This window comes from Oncorhynchus masou, chromosome 30, assembly GCF_036934945.1.
Source record: "Oncorhynchus masou masou isolate Uvic2021 chromosome 30, UVic_Omas_1.1, whole genome shotgun sequence".
In the NCBI taxonomy this organism is placed as follows: Eukaryota; Metazoa; Chordata; class Actinopteri; order Salmoniformes; family Salmonidae; genus Oncorhynchus; species Oncorhynchus masou.
The window spans coordinates 63,261,352-63,277,051 of NC_088241.1; the positions used below are offsets into that span (position 1 = coordinate 63,261,352).

The 15,700-nt window shown below is 47.0% G+C and overlaps 1 protein-coding gene across 3 annotated transcripts in view; it reads left to right on the forward strand.

Moving 5' to 3' along the window:
- The window catches only part of LOC135522931 (collagen alpha-1(XVIII) chain-like), a 129,869-nt gene extending 115,661 nt beyond the window's left edge, over nucleotides 1–14,208 (forward strand). The window contains exons 30-41 of one of the 3 annotated variants that reach the window (XM_064949645.1): nucleotides 1,706–1,733; nucleotides 1,973–2,050; nucleotides 2,210–2,235; nucleotides 2,312–2,383; nucleotides 3,582–3,717; nucleotides 3,828–3,892; nucleotides 4,224–4,355; nucleotides 8,020–8,067; nucleotides 8,259–8,288; nucleotides 9,752–9,952; nucleotides 10,039–10,154; nucleotides 11,040–14,208. In XM_064949645.1, the coding sequence (XP_064805717.1) occupies nucleotides 1,706–1,733; nucleotides 1,973–2,050; nucleotides 2,210–2,235; nucleotides 2,312–2,383; nucleotides 3,582–3,717; nucleotides 3,828–3,892; nucleotides 4,224–4,355; nucleotides 8,020–8,067; nucleotides 8,259–8,288; nucleotides 9,752–9,952; nucleotides 10,039–10,154; nucleotides 11,040–11,241 (1,134 nt within the window). In that variant the 3' untranslated portion in view covers nucleotides 11,242–14,208. The other 2 variants (XM_064949646.1, XR_010452745.1) reach the window with 2 other exon arrangements.
- The last annotated feature ends 1,492 nt before the right edge of the window (nucleotides 14,209–15,700 follow it).

A 15,700-nucleotide genomic window follows, 5' to 3' on the forward strand; every position in this document is an offset into this window, starting at 1 on the left:
GCAGGCTGATCTCAGGCCTGTCTGTCTGTCACTGTGGGGTATTCTCTCTCTCTCTCTCCCTCTCTCTCCCACTCATAGAGCTGGGCAGGCTGATCTCAGGCCTGTCTGTCTGTCACTGTGGGGTATTCTCTCTCTCTCTCTCCCTCTCTCTCCCACTCATAGAGCTGGGCAGGCTGATCTCAGGCCTGTCTGTCTGTCTCTGTGGGCTATTCTCTCTCTCTCCCTCTCTCTCCCACTCATAGAGCTGGGCAGGCTGATCTCAGGCCTGTCTGTCTGTCACTGTGGGGTATTCTCTTTCTCTCTCCCTCTCTCTCCCACTCATAGAGCTGGGCAGGCTGATCTCAGGCCTGTCTGTCTGTCACTGTGGGGTATTCTCTTTCTCTCTCAAACACTCATTCATTCATACACTGTCTTATACACTGTCTCTCTCTCTCTCCCTCTCTCTCACACACACACACATACACACCTGCACACGCACACTTTGTATTTCTCTCTCTCTATATATATATATATCTCTCACACACACACACACACACACACACACACACACACACACACACACACACACACACACACACACACACACACACACACACTTGCACGCATGCAAACACATACACACCTGCACACGCACACTTTGTATTTCTCTCTCTCTCTCTCTCTCTTACACACACACACACACACACACACACACACACACACACACACACACACACACACACACACACACACACACACACACACACTTTGTATTTCTCTCTCTCTCTCCCCCCTCTCTCTCTGTCTCTCTGTCTCTCTCTCTCTCTCTCTCCCTCTCTCTCTCTCTCTCTCTCTCTCTCTCTCTCCTCTCTCTCTCTCTCCTCTCTCTCTCTCCCCCCCTCTCTGTCACTCTCTCTCTCTCTCTCTCTCTCTCTCTCTCTCTCTCTCTCTCTCTCTCTCTCTGTCTCGTGGTCACTCGTTTACTCTGTGATGTATTCCTTACTACTTCATCATAAAAGGGGAATGTGCATGTAGCATCCATAGTCCCTAACCTATTCCAGGTGGGAATTGAGGATCTCTTCCAGCATGCTGCATGTCATATGGACATGGTGGTCATGTGGTGGGGGGGTTGCTCTTCCATTGGTTGGTTGGAAGACACTAACACAATTCAGGATGGTCCCCAAGATTGAATATTAAACATTCATTCAAATTATATAATATTTTATATAAAGTCTGTTTCAGACATTGTAATGTCCAATAATTCCATTCAGATTGTATAACCATGTCATTGTTTTGTAAATACCAGGTTAATTGTGTTCCCAAAAATAACATAATCCAAAGAATCTACTTACTATGTAAGATCTTTCAGAAGTGAGATGAGCCAAATGTGATTGGCGTTTCCTGTCTTTCATGGGGGGGCCATCTTGAATAAATCATCTTTCTTCCATGGCAGTGGTGGTTACTGCATTGTTTCATCCTTCTAAACCGCCATTTTGTTATACATAGATTAAAAGATACATCCTGATGTGACCTCTGAATCTGAGGATGTATCATCGCAATATATAATATCAAATGTTAAATACATATAATAGCCATCTTGTTTTAGTTTGTCTGAAATGCATGATGGGAAGTTTCTATACGGTCACTTCAACTGCTCCTTTCATATTTCCCTGTTCTTATTTCTGTTCAGGAAAGTCTTTGAAACATATTTGTTTCACTTTTGCAGATAAATGGCTCTGAGAATTCAACAAAGTGTGAGTAGTAAGAAGGACATGACATCACATGTTTTGTTGACAAGGAAAGCATCAATGGTAACTGATGATATGTGCTATTATCATACACACAACACGAGACCTCTGAGACCTGCTGCATCCAATACAACATATTAAATAGAAGACAAAAACGTTGTCTGTTCCAACACTGTCATTACTTTGTTGTCTTCTCTTTTATGCGACAGCCTAATGCTCAACTGTTGTTCCTTATCTGACCTGTAGGGGGCCGGAGTGTCCTTCATCTGGGACCAAAGGGGACAAGGGGGAGAGGGGCTTCCCTGGGATGCCTGCCCCGCCACGTGAGTCACATTGGATGGATCATTGTTTACCTAACAGCATCATTTCAGTTCTGCCTTTGATATAAACAATACGTAGTCTAATGTGTCGTGATGCTCATTATTCATGTAGACATGTTATTATCTTTAATAATTCAATGGATGTTGTATTTTTTTCTACAGTCATAAGGCTTCCCAAAGGAACTATGGTGAGTTGAGTTGTGTGTGTGTGTGTGTGTGTGTGTGTGCGTGCTTAACTCTCACAGTTTGTGTGTCTGTCCACAGGGGAACAAGGGGGAGAAGGGGGAGGCCGGGTTACCGGGCCCACCTGGTATGCGTGGGACATCTGGAATGGTGGTGAGTCTCGTTTCTGTGGAGACCACACTCTCCCAAAGCCACGCCCACCCACCACAGCTTTGACCAATTACACTTACTGAGAAGAGCAGCGTGCAACATAGACACATGAGATGAGTACATCATCGTTGTCATCTTAATTTGAGGGTGTTAAGACCGTCTATGACCTCTTTTGATGGTGTGCTAGATAGCTAAAGAATGTTTGGTGAGTTTCAGTTGAGCTAAATTGCTGCACGAGGTGATTTATGTCTGAAATGAGCCGTTTTGGTTGTTTTTGTTGCGAGGATTTTGAATTTGGCCTCAATGGTAAAATGCTGGTTTACATGAAAGGAAATATATATATTTTTTAATTCTTTCAAATTCAGATGCTGCAACAAAATAGGATTTGTTCTACTGGCTCCACTTAAATAACCTCACAGAGTCATGGGGTTTAAATAACCTCACAGAGTCATGGGGTTTAAATAACCTCTCAAGAGTCATGGGGTTTAAATAACCTCACAGAGTCATGGGGTTTAAATAACCTCACAGAGTCATGGGGTTTAAATAACCTCACAGAGTCATGGGGTTTAAATAACCTCACAGAGTCATGGGGTTTAAATAACCTCACAGAGTCATGGGGTTTAAATAACCTCACAGAGTCATGGGGTTTAAATAACCTCACAGAGTCATGGGGTTTAAATAACCTCACAGAGTCATGGGGTTTAAATAACCTCACAGAGTCATGGGGTTTAAATAACCTCTCAGAGTCATGGGGTTTAAATAACCTCTCAGAGTCATGGGGTTTAAATAACCTCACAGAGTCATGGGGTTTAAATAACCTCACAGAGTCATGGGGTTTAAATAACCTCACAGAGTCATGGGGTTTAAATAACCTCACAGAGTCATGGGGTTTAAATAACCTCACAGAGTCATGGGGTTTAAATAACCTCACAGAGTCATGGGGTTTAAATAACCTCACAGAGTCATGGGGTTTAAATAACCTCACAGAGTCATGGGGTTTAAATAACCTCCAGAGTCATCAAGGGTTTAAATAATCCTCTCAGAGTCATGGGGTTTAAATAACCTCACAGAGTCATGGGGTTTAAATAACCTCACAGAGTCATGGGGTTTAAATAACCTCACAGAGTCATGGGGTTTAAATATTCATTCAAGGTAAAATGACTCTAGATAAATATCTGCTAAAGCACTGGGTCTGTTTCAGGGCCCTCAAGGAGAAACTGTTATGGGGCCCCCTGGCCATCCAGGTATTCCGGGGTCTCCAGGTACTCCGGGGTATGGAAGACCTGGCCCTGAAGGCCCCCAAGGGCCTCCTGGACACCCCGGAGCACCCTCTCCAGGTAAGATTTGCGGTCACCCTTTGTGGCATTTGCTGTATAGTGTAATATGCTCACTAGCTTCTCATAATAAAATGTTACGTTTGTTTGTCTCCCATTTTTTGTAATTCCAGCTGTGACCATCCCTGGACCTCAAGGCCCCCCTGGCCCAGCTGGACCTCCTGGGGCCTCTGCCGTGGTGAGTCAGTCTGCCCCCTCCGTTATTCCATCACTTATCCGTCCCTGTCACATCATAATGTCATCCAGTCATACCATCAATTGTCAATCCTGTAACATCATGTAGTAATCCTTGTTACGTAATCACACGACCATCATCAAATAACCCCAGACACACTACAGATAAAATGTCTGTCTTCCTCAATTGCCCTGACCAGTGTCTGGAGATAAAATGACTGTCGTCTCCTCAATCACTCGAGCCAGTGTCTCCCCAACAATTACAGTGTTATAAACAGTCATAGATATTTCCTTCCAATCTCAAAAGGTGCTTCTCTCCTGTGTTTTTCCTTTAGATGGAGACGTTTCCTTCCAGCGAGGTCATGATGCAAAGGACGATGAACAGCAGAGAGGGGACCCTGAGCTTCATCACCACGGGGACAGGCAAACTCTACATCCGGGTACAAGAGGGATGGAAGGAGGTCCTGGTACAGTAGCATCTCTGGTCTCTGTCCTCCATGTCTCTCTGGTCTCTCTGGTGCCTGTCCTCCATGTCTCTCTGGTCCCTGTCCTCCATGTCTCTCTGGTGCCTGTCCTCCATGTCTCTCTGGTTCCTGTCCTCCATGTCTCTCTGGTCTGTCCTCCATGTCTGGTGCCTGTCCTCCATGTCCTCTCTCTGGTTCCTGTCCTCCATGTCTCTCTGGTCTCTGTCCTCCATGTCTCTCTGGTGCCTGTCCTCCATGTCTCTCTGGTGCCTGTCCTCCATGTCTCTCTGGTCCCTGTCCTCCATGTCTCTCTGGTCCCTGTCCTCCATGTCTCTCTGGTCCCTGGTTCCTGTCCTCCATGGTCTCTCTGGTCCCTGTCCTCCATGTCTCTCTGGTCCCTGTCCTCCATGTCTCTCTGGTTCCTGTCCTCCATGTCTCTCTGGTTCCTGTCCTCCATGTCTCTCTGGTCCCTGTCCTCCATGTCTCTCTGGTCCCTGTCCTCCATGTCTCTCTGGTTCCTGTCCTCCATGTCTCTCTGGTCCCTGTCCTCCATGTCCTCAATGTCTCTCTGGTCCCTGTCCTCCATGTCTCTCTGGTCCCTGTCCTCCATGTCTCTCTGTCCCTGTCCTCCATGTGTCCTGGTCCCTGTCCTCCATGTCCTCCATGTCTCTCTGGTCCCTGTCCTCCATGTCCTCCATCTCTCTGGTCCCTGTCCTCCATGTCTCTCTGGTCCCTGTCCTCCATGTCTCTCTGGTCTCTCCGGTCCCTGTCCTCCATGTCCTCAATGTCTCTCTGGTCCCTGTCCTCCATGTCCTCAATGTCTCTCTGGTCCCTGTCCTCCATGTCTCTCTCTCTGTCCTCCATGTCTCTGGTCCTGTCCTCCATGTCTCTCCCTGTCCTCCATGTCTCCATGTCCTCCATGTCCTCCATGTCCTCCTCCATGTGTCTCTGTGTCCCTGTCCTCCTGGTCCCTGTCCTCCATGTGTCTCTGGTCCCTGTCCTCCATGTCTCTGGTCTCTCTGGTCCCTGTCCTCCATGTCTCCCTGTCCTGTCCCATGTGTCTCTGGTCCCTGTCCTCCATGGTCTCCTGGTCCCTGTCCTCCATGTCCTCAATGTCTCTCTGGTCCCTGTCCTCCATGTCTCCCTGTCCTCCAAGTCTCCATGTCCTCCATGTGTCTCTGGTCCCTGTCCTCCATGTGTCTCTGGTCCCTGTCCTCCATGTCTCTCTGGTCTCTCCGGTCCCTGTCCTCCATGTCTCCATGTCCTCCATGTGTCTCTGGTCCCTGTCCTCCGTGTGTCTCTGGTCTCTCTGGTTCCTGTCCTCCATGTCTCCATGTCCTCCATGTGTCTCTGGTCCCTGTCCTCCATGTGTCTCTGGTCCCTGTCCTGTCCTCCATGTGTCTCTGGTTCCTGTCCTCCATGTCTCCATGTCCTCCATGTCTCTCTGGTCCTCTGTCTCTGGTTCCTGTCCCTGTCCTCCATGTCTGTCTCTGGTCTCTGGTCCTGGTCCCTGTCCTCCATGTCCTCATGTCTCTCTGGTCCCTGTCTCTCTGGTCTCTCTGGTCCCTGTCCTCCATGTCCTCAATGTCTCTCTGGTCCCTGTCCTCCATGTGTCTCTGGTCTCTCTGGTCCCTGTCCTCCATGTCTCTGGTCCTGTCCTCCATGTCCCTGTCCTCCATGTCTCTCTGGTCCCTGTCCTCCAATGTCCTCCATGTCTCTCTGGTCATGTCTCTCTGGTCCTGTCCCTGTCCTCCATGTCCTCAATGTCTCTCTGGTCCCTGTCCTCCATGTCTCTCTGGTCTCATGTCTCTCTGGTCCCTGTCCTCATGTGTCTCTGGTCCCTGTCCTCCATGTCCTCCATGTCCTCCATGTGTCTCTGGTCCCTGTCCTCCATGTGTCTCTGGTCTCTCTGGTTCCTGTCCTCCATGTCTGGTCCATGTCCTCCATGTGGTCTCTGGTCCCTGTCCTCCATGTGTCTCTGGTCCCTGTCCTCCATGTGTCTCTGGTCCCTGTCCTCCATGTCTCTCTGGTCCCTGTCCTCCATGTCTCTCTGTCCCTGTCCTCCATGTCTCTCTGGTCCCTGTCCTCCATATCTCTCTGGTCCCTGTCCTCCATGTCTCTCTGGTCCCTGTCCTCCATGTCTCTCTGGTCCCTGTCCTCCATGTGTCTCTGGTCCCTGTCCTCATGTGTCTCTGGTCCCTCCTCCATGTCTCTCTGGTCCCTGTCCTCCATGTCTCTCTGGTCCCTGTCCTCCATGGTGTCTCTGGTCCCTGTCCTCCATGTCTCTCTGGTCCCTGTCCTCCATGTCTCTCTGGTCCCTGTCCTCCATGTCTCTCTGGTCTCCATGTCCTCCCTGTCCTCCATGTCTCTCTGGTCTCCTCCATGTTCCTGTCCTCCATGTCTCTCTGGTCCCTGTCCTCCATGTCTCTCTGGTCTCTCTGGTCCCTGTCCCTGTCCTCCATGTCTCTCTGGTCCCTCTGGTCCCTGTCCTCCTCTCTGGTCCCTGTCCTCCATGTCTCTGGTCCCTGTCCTCCATGTGTCTCTGGTCCCTGTCCTCCATGTGTCTCTGGTCCCTGTCCCTCTGGTCCATGTCCTCCATGTCTCTCTGGTCCCTGTCCTCCATGTGTCTCTCTGGTCCCTGTCCTCCATGTGTCTCTGGTCCCTGTCCTCCATGTCTCTCTGGTCTCTGTCCTCCATGTCTCTCTGGTCCCTGTCCTCCATGTCTCTCTGGTCCCTGTCCTCCATGTCTCTGGTCTCTCTGGTCCCTGTCCTCCATGTGTCTCTGGTCCCTGGTCTCTCTGGTCCCTGTCCTCCATGTCTCTCCATGTCTCTCTGGTCCCTGTCCTCCATGTCTCTATGGTCTCCCTGTCCTCCATGGTCTCTGGTCCCTGTCCTCCATGTCTCCTCCATGTGTCTCTGGTCCCTGTCCTCCATGTCCTCCTCTCTGGTCCCTGTCCTCCATGTGTCTCTGGTCCCTGTCCTCCATGTCTCTCTGGTCCCTGTCCTCCATGTCTCTCTGGTCCCTGTCCTCCATGTGTCTCTGGTCCCTGTCCTCCCTCTGGTCCCTGTCCTCCATGTCTCTCTGGTCCCTGTCCTCCATGTCTCTCTGGTGCCTGTCCTCCATGTCTCTGGTCCCTGTCCTCCATGTCTCTCTGGTTCCTGTCCTCCATGTCTCTCTGGTGCCTCCCTGTCCTCCATGTCTCTCTGGTCCCTGTCCTCCATGTCTCTCTGTCCCTGTCCTCCATGTCTCTCTGGTCCCTGTCCTCCATGTCTCTCTGGTCCCTGTCCTCCATGTCTCTCTGGTCCCTGTCCTCCATGTCTCTCTGGTCCCTGTCCTCCATGTCTCTCTGGTTCCTGTCCTCCATGTCTCTGGTCTGTCCTCCATGTCTCTCCCTGTCCTCCATGGTCTCTCTGGTCCCTGTCCTCCATGTCTCTGGTGCCTGGTCTCTCTGGTCCCTGTCCTCCATGTCTCTCTGGTCTCTCTGGTCCCTGTCCTCCATGTCTCTCTGGTCCCTGTCCTCCATGTCTCTCTGGTCTCTGTCCTCCATGTGTCTCTGGTCTCTCTGGTCCCTGTCCTCCATGTGTCCATGTGTCAATAGTGTGTCAATAGTGAGCTGTGAATATATCTGATATGTTTGGTGTTTTCCTGTGTCTCTGTCTTGCACAGCTTGGTAACTTGATCTACCGCCCAGTCAATATCCCTCTACCTGACACGGTAAGGACAGTAGAGATGAGGATGGGACATGTTCGATTGAATTGAATTGTCTGCTCATGTCTCCCATTGTCCTCAATGGATTGTTTACGTGAAAGTGCATTGTAGATCTCCATTTAAGGGATGCTTATTGCAGAATATGATGTGTGATTGCTGATTGTAATCCAGTTAGTAACAAACGTTTGCCTCCTTAGGCTCAGCCAGGCACCGCCAGAAGATATGGGGTAAGTTTGTTGACAAAAAAATGACAAGATTCCAAAGTTAGCTGTTGTTATTTCATAGAGGAACAATAAAGTTTTTTTTAAACAGTCTTTATTTACACTTCTGTATTCTTACTCACATCTTTACTTCAACTTTTGTTTCACCGGTGTTGTTTTATGAAACTTTGCACTGGAGCCAAGAAACAGTCAATCAAAATACATGTAAACTTTCTGCTCCCTCGTTAGTAGTTAGAAAACTTCTAGATACCAAAAAGGAGAAAAACCGAGGGGGGAACAAGTTAAACCTTTTGTTATTGTTCGTGAAAACAAGTCATTGGTTTGGCTCAAGTCTGGCCACAAAATGAACTGGAGTCTAAATGTGATTTAGCAGTGGTTTGAGTATTCTACTTTTGGATTAAATTACTATCTGTGTGCTGTCGTTGAAGGACTGCCCAGGTTCGAGTTTTAGAGATTCCACAGTTGCAGACAGTCCATTCTGTACCAAGACCGTCACCTAAGAGAGATGAGAATGATACTGTTGATGACTTAACATTTGTGTGTGTTTGTGAATGTGCACATTATTATTATTTTTTAACATTTTAGTAATTTGTTATTGTTGAGAAGTGTCTTGCTCAAGGGTACGTCAGGAGGTTTTTCACCTAGTGTGCTCAGGAATTCGAACCAGCGACCGTTCGGTTACTGGCCCAACTCTCTTAAAGGGCTCTGCATGGTCAATCTGATGTCTGCATTGGCCGTGCAGCATTTTCCTGTGAGAGGGCCTCTGCAGAACTCAGGACCTTCATACTTCTTGTGCTTCGTGGAGCAGAGCGATTGTGAAGGAAGTTGTCAAGGAAGTGAGTTCGTGTTAATACAGGACCTCCAGCTCTCACCTACCGTCAACCAATCATGTCAATGCGAAGCCCTCAGCATTGTTGCAACATTTGACAGGCGCCCGGCGATGTCGGCAATGCGGACTCAATTTGGCCTCTGCAAGCCTCCAAAGGCTCCGAAATTGCGTCACATCATCCATACGACGCCTCCGACCACATTTTCAGATCAAGCATAACATTTACTTTAATCGCTAGGCTACCTGCCGCCACACGTCAGTTATGACGTTTTTGTTTGGTTACCTTGACCACCTGGAGTAGCGGAAGGATCACTCTGAACGAGGTGGTGGTTTAGAATACACACCAAATGGAGCATCTCTAATCCTCGGTCTCTTCCTCAGCTCAACCTGGTGGCCCTGAACCAACCCTACACAGGGAAAATGATAGACAAGCATCTCTAATCCTCGGTCTCTTCCTCAGCTCAACCTGGTGGCCCTAAACCAACCCTACACAGGGAACCAACGACATGATAGACAAGCATCTCTAATCCTCGGTCTCTTCCTCAGCTCAACCTGGTGGCCCTGAACCAACCCTACACAGGGAACTTTGGTGGAGACAACATGACAGACAAGCATCTCTAATCCTCGGTCTCTTCCTCAGCTCAACCTGGTGGCCCTGAACCAACCCTACACAGGGAACTTTGGTGGCGACGACATGATAGACAAGCGGTGCTATGACCAGGCCATGGCCATGGGTCTGCCTGCCAACTACCGAGGCTTCGTATCCTCAAAAATCCACACGATCAATAAAGACCTGGTCCCCCAGAGGTTCAGAGAGAGCTACCCCATAACCAACCTCAGGGTAAGCCAACCTCTCTCATCTTAAGATCATCTAAGACGATTGTTAAACAAAATGAAGTGTCAACTCAACTCATTCTGTATCCACAGGGGGACATTTTGTTCACTAACTACAAGTCTATCTTCACTGGGGGTGGAGGCAAATTCCCATCAAACATCCCAATCTACTCCTTCGACGGACGGGACGTACTGGCAGACCCCTTCTGGTGCGTGTGTGCGTGCATGTGTGCGTGCGTGCGTGCGTGCGTGCGTGCGTGCGTGCGTGTGTCTGTGTGTGTGTGTGTGTGTGTGTGTGTGTGTGTGTGTAGGGGTCTGAGTGGTGAAGTCTAGGTTGCCCTCATACTATATCTCTGTCTGAATAGTAAAGACTACATAAACATCCTCATCCACCCCTCATCTTTCCCGCCTGACCCAAAAGCCGCTTCACCAAATGACAAATGGGTTTGGAAGAACGTGGGCATGAGGGACGGAGGGGAACACACATGGCTGTTTCCACAAAGTGCAGGATAGCACAACCCGCAATCCAGACACTGAGGGTTGTAGCGTTGTGTGTTTCAGCCCGCGTCCACCCACATTCTACTGCTTCTATTTACATACCGCCTCGTTGAATTCATCAGCCCCGACAAACCAGAGACTAGAGGCTGGCAATTGTGGCTCCAAAGTGGCTTTTTTTATAGATGTTTTTCAAACAGACGCTTTCCTAGTTTGTGGCGAGGTCTTATTTGAGAACGTGTATGAATAGATAGAGCCTGGGCACAAAAAAAGTATATGATTGATGTCATCTGTTATGTTGAGGTCGCATCTGTAGGACGGGATTTCAGTGCCAACGGAAACTGTAACTTTTAATTCAATATTTTTTTAAATTTGTATTAAGATATTGCATTTTAATTCAATATCTTGTAATTTGTTCAAGTCCCATTATGTTTGTTTTTTTAGATTTTTTTCATGGTAGGGGATTTAAACTATTTATTGGTGTTTGTCTGTTATGTATGCCAGTATGACTTTAATGTGTGTGTTGATGTGTACATGTGCCTCTGTATGTGCTGTATCCATACACCCTCCCATTATATATGTATCTATCTCTCCCGCAGGCCGAAGAAGAGCATCTGGCATGGCTCTAATACGTTTGGCAACCTGTTGGTAGACCGGTCCTGCGATTCGTGGCAGTCTGACAACATGTCCATCATGGGCCAGTCGTCCAATCTAGCTTCAGGCTTCCTCCTGGGACAGCAAGCACAAAGCTGTAGCAACCAGTTCGTGGTCCTCTGCATCGAGACCAGAGAGAATGTTTAACAGACCGCTCCGTCCTCCTCCACATTCATCTGCTCTCATCTTATCACTCTGGAAAGGTGTCAAATATATGTACATTCCTTTATGAACATTTCATCATCGTCATGAACATATTCCTCCTCTCCCATCCTCTGATTGGTTGGTTGATTGACTGACTGAGATGAGATGACTGATACTTGTCTGTCAATACCAGCTCCAAATCATGGCTTTGCGGAGTTTTTCAAAGCCAACTTTCAAGATTATTTCTCACTACAGATGTTTCTCCTACTCAAGATGTCACCTTTCGTCTTCCAGTGATTGGCCATGTTTATCATTTGTCCTATTGGGTCATTCTTTAAGAAATGTTTGTTCCATTAGACCAGGGCCAATAGCATATTTCACATGCATAACACCCATATTCTACAAAGGTGTTCAGTAAAGAAATGCTGATGCACTACTATATTAGATGTGTTTCTACGTCCAGTGATTTCTCATTTGAGCAACAATTTCTCTCAGTATTTCATTTCAATTCAACATCTTATTTATACCGTAACTACACATAAACGTGAATGAATCAAATTATTAAGGTTAAGTATGTAATTTATAGTTTTTTTGTCAGGGACTGTTTTAGTTTTTTGTAATTTCGTTGTACAGCATTCCTGTTATGGCGCTAGAATTTTGATTCGATAGGTAGCTAGTTAGATGTGACTTCATTAAACATTATTTCCACCAATCACATAGCAATTCACCACAAAAAAGTTATAACTTATGAAATTCATAAGAGATTTTATCAATTATAAGTGAGTATATTTTATAAAATCATTGGTGCTTATTGATTAAAAATGTTTTTCATTTTCTTAATAATCTGAGTCTGATATAATCTGTTTTGAAATCTGGTCCTGTTACATTGAGTCTGTACTGTGGTTAAAGGACAAGACAGACCAATACAGATCATCAACCAATCAGCCGTGTGTAGTAGATAAAAATCAAATCAAACTTTATTGGTCGCGTACAAAGTTTCGCTGATGTCATAACGGGTTCAGCGAAATGCTTATGCTACTAGCTCCTAATAATGCAGTAAAATGTCAAACAGGTACACTTTTTCATTTCTATATATATATATATATTCTATATATCATTTATATATATATATTTAAAAAAAACAGAAAGCAAGAAATTGTTGTAACAGAGCCATTTAACAAACAAAATGGCACTGTAACAGTTATCCAACAATCGCAAAAGTATGTGGACACCTATTCATCGAATATCTCGTTCCAAAATCATGGGCATTAATATGGAGTTGGTCCCCCCTTTGCTGTTATAACAGCCTCTACTCTTCTGGGAAGGCTTTCCACTAGATGTTGGAACATTGCTGCTATAACAGCCTCCACTATTCTGGGAAGGCTTTCCACTAGATGTTGATTCATTGCTGCGGGGACTTGCTTCCATTCAGCCACAAGAACGTTAGTGAGGTCAGGCACTGATGTTGAGCGATTAGGCCTGGCTCACAGTCGGCGTTCCAATTCATCCTAAAGGTGTTTCATGGGGTTGAAGTCAGGGCTCTGTGCAGGTCAGCCAAGTTCTTCCACACCGACCTTAACCAACCATTTTGGAATGTACCTCGCTTTGTGCATGGGGGCATTGTCATGCTGAAACAGGAAAGGGCGTTCCCCAAACTGTTGCCACAAAGTTGGAATCACAGAATCCTCTAGAATGTAATTGTATGCTGTAGTGTTAAAACATTTACCTTCGGCCTCCCGGGTGGCGCAATGGTCTCGGGCACTGCATCGCAGCGCTAGCTGTGGCACCAGAGACTCTGGGTTTGTGCCCAGGCTCTGTCGCAGCCGGCCGCGACCGGGAGGTCCGTGGAGCGACCCACAATTGGCCTAGCGTCGTCTGGGTTAGGGAGGGTTTGGCCCGTAGGGATATCCTTGTCTCATCGCGCACCAGCCGCTCCTGTGGCGGACCGGGTGCAGTGCACGCTAACCAAAGTGCATGGTGTTTCCTCCGACACATTGGTGCGGCTGGCTTCTGGGTTGGATGCGCGCTGTGTTAAGAATCAGTGAGGCTTGGTTGGGTTGTGTTTCGGAGGACGCATGGCTTTCGGCCTTCGTCTCTCCCAGCCCGTACGGGAGTTGTAGCGATGAGACAAGATAGTAATTACTAACAACTGGATACCATGAAATTTGGGAGAAACAGGGGTAAATTAAACAATTTCACTGGAACTAAAGGTCCTATCCCAAACCATGAAAAACAGCCCCAGACCATTATTCCTCCTCCACCAAACTTTACAGTTGGCACTATGCATTGGGGCAAGTAGCGATCTCCTGGCATCTTCGAAACCCAAATTTGTCCGTCGGACTGCCAGATGGTGAAGAGTAATTAATCACTACTCCAGAGTCCAATGGCGGCGAGCTTTAGACCACTCCAGCCGACGCTTGGCATTGCGCATGGTGTTCTTAGGCTTGTGTGCATCTGCTCGGCCATGGAAAACAGTTTCATGAAGCTCCCGACAAACAGTTATTGTGCTGACGTTGCTTCCAGAGGCAATTTGGAACTCGGTAGTGAGGACAGACAGTTTTTACGTGTTTCAGCACTGAGCGGTCCCATTCTGTGAGCTTGTGTGTATATATTCAGACCCCTTAACTTTTTCCAAATGTTGTTACTTTACAGCCTTATTCTAAAATGTATTACTGTCACGCCCTGACCTTAGAGATACTTATTATTCTCTATGTTTGGTTAGGTCAGGGTGTGACTTGGGTGGGAAATTCTATGTCTTCTGTTTCTTTGTTTTTGGCCGAGTGTGGTTCCCAATCAGAGGCAGCTGTCTATCGTTGTCTCTGATTGGGGATCATACTTAGGCAGCCCTTTTTTCCCCACCATTAGATTGTGGGATCTTGTTTTCTGTTTAGTTACTGTTGCCTGACAAAACTGTGCATTTTCAATATTTTTATTTTGTATTATTTTTTAATTAAAATCATGAACACTTTCCACGCTGTGCCTTGGTCTACTCTTTCTACCACCAACAAGGGCCGTTACAATGACCTTGTTTGTTCCCCCTCATCAATCTACACACAATAGCCTAAAATGACATCACAATAGCCCAAAATGACATCACAATAGCCCAAAATGACATCACAATACCCCATAATGACATAACAAGTTTTTAGACATTTTTGCTCGTTTTTAAAAATAAAAAAAAACAGATTTATTACGTTTCCATAAGTATTCAGAACCTTTACTCAGTACTTTGTTGAATCATTTTTGGCAGTGATTACCTCATCAAGTCTTCTTGGGTATGACATTACAAGCTTGGCACACCTGTATTTGGGGAGTTTCTCCCATTCTTCTCTGCAGATCCTCTCAAGTTATGTCAGGTTGAATGTGGAGCGTTGCTGCACAGCTATTTTCAGGTCTCTCCAGAGTTGTATGAGTATGTATCAAGTCCGGGCACTGGTTGTGCCACTCAAGGACATTCAGAGACCTGTCCCAAAGCCACTCCTGCGTTGTCTTGGCTGTGTGCTTAGGGTCGTTGTCCTGTTGGAAGGGGAACCGTTGCTCCAGTCTGAGGTCCTGAACTCTGGAGCAGGTTTTCATCAAGGGTCTCTCTGTACTTCTCTCCGTTCATCTTTGCCTCAATCCTGACTAGTCTCCCAGTCCCTGCCCCTGAAAAACATCCCCCCAAATTGATGCTGCCACCACCATGCTTCATCGTAAGGATGGTGCCAGGTTTCCTCCAGACGTGACACTTGGCATTCAGGACAAAGTGTTCAATCTTGGTTTCATCAGACCAGAAAGTCTTGTTTCTCATGGTCTGAGAGTCTTTAGGTGCCTTTTGTCAAACTCCAATCGGGCTATCATGTGCTTTTTACTGAGGAGTGGCATCTGTCTGACCACTCTACCATAAAGTCATGATTGGTGGAGTGCTGCAGAGATGGTTGTCTTTCTGGAAGGTTACCATTGGGTTCTTGGTCACCTCCCTGACCAAGGCCCTTCTCCACCGATTGCTCAGTTTGTCCGGGCGGACAGGTCTAGGAAGAGTCTTGGTGATCCTAAACTCTTTCCATTTAAGAATGATGGCGGCAACTGTGTTCTTGTGGACCTTCAATGCTTCAGACATTTTTTGGCATCCTTCCCCAGATCTGTGCCTCGCCACAATCCTGTCTTGGAGCTCTACAGACAATCCCTTCAACCTCATGGCTTGGTTTTTGCTCTGACATGCAAGGTCAACTGTGGGACCTTATATAGACAGGTGTGTGCCTTTCCAAATCATGTTCAGTCAGTTGAATTTACCACAGGTAGACTCCAATTAAGTTGTAGAAACATCCCAAGGATGATCAATGGAAACAGGATGCACCTTAAGCTCAATTTCTTGTCTCATAGCAAAGGGTCTGAATACATTTATTTTTTAAATTGCAAAAATGTCTAAAAACATGTTTTTCTTTGTCATTATGGGGGTATTGTGTGTTGATTGCTGAGGATT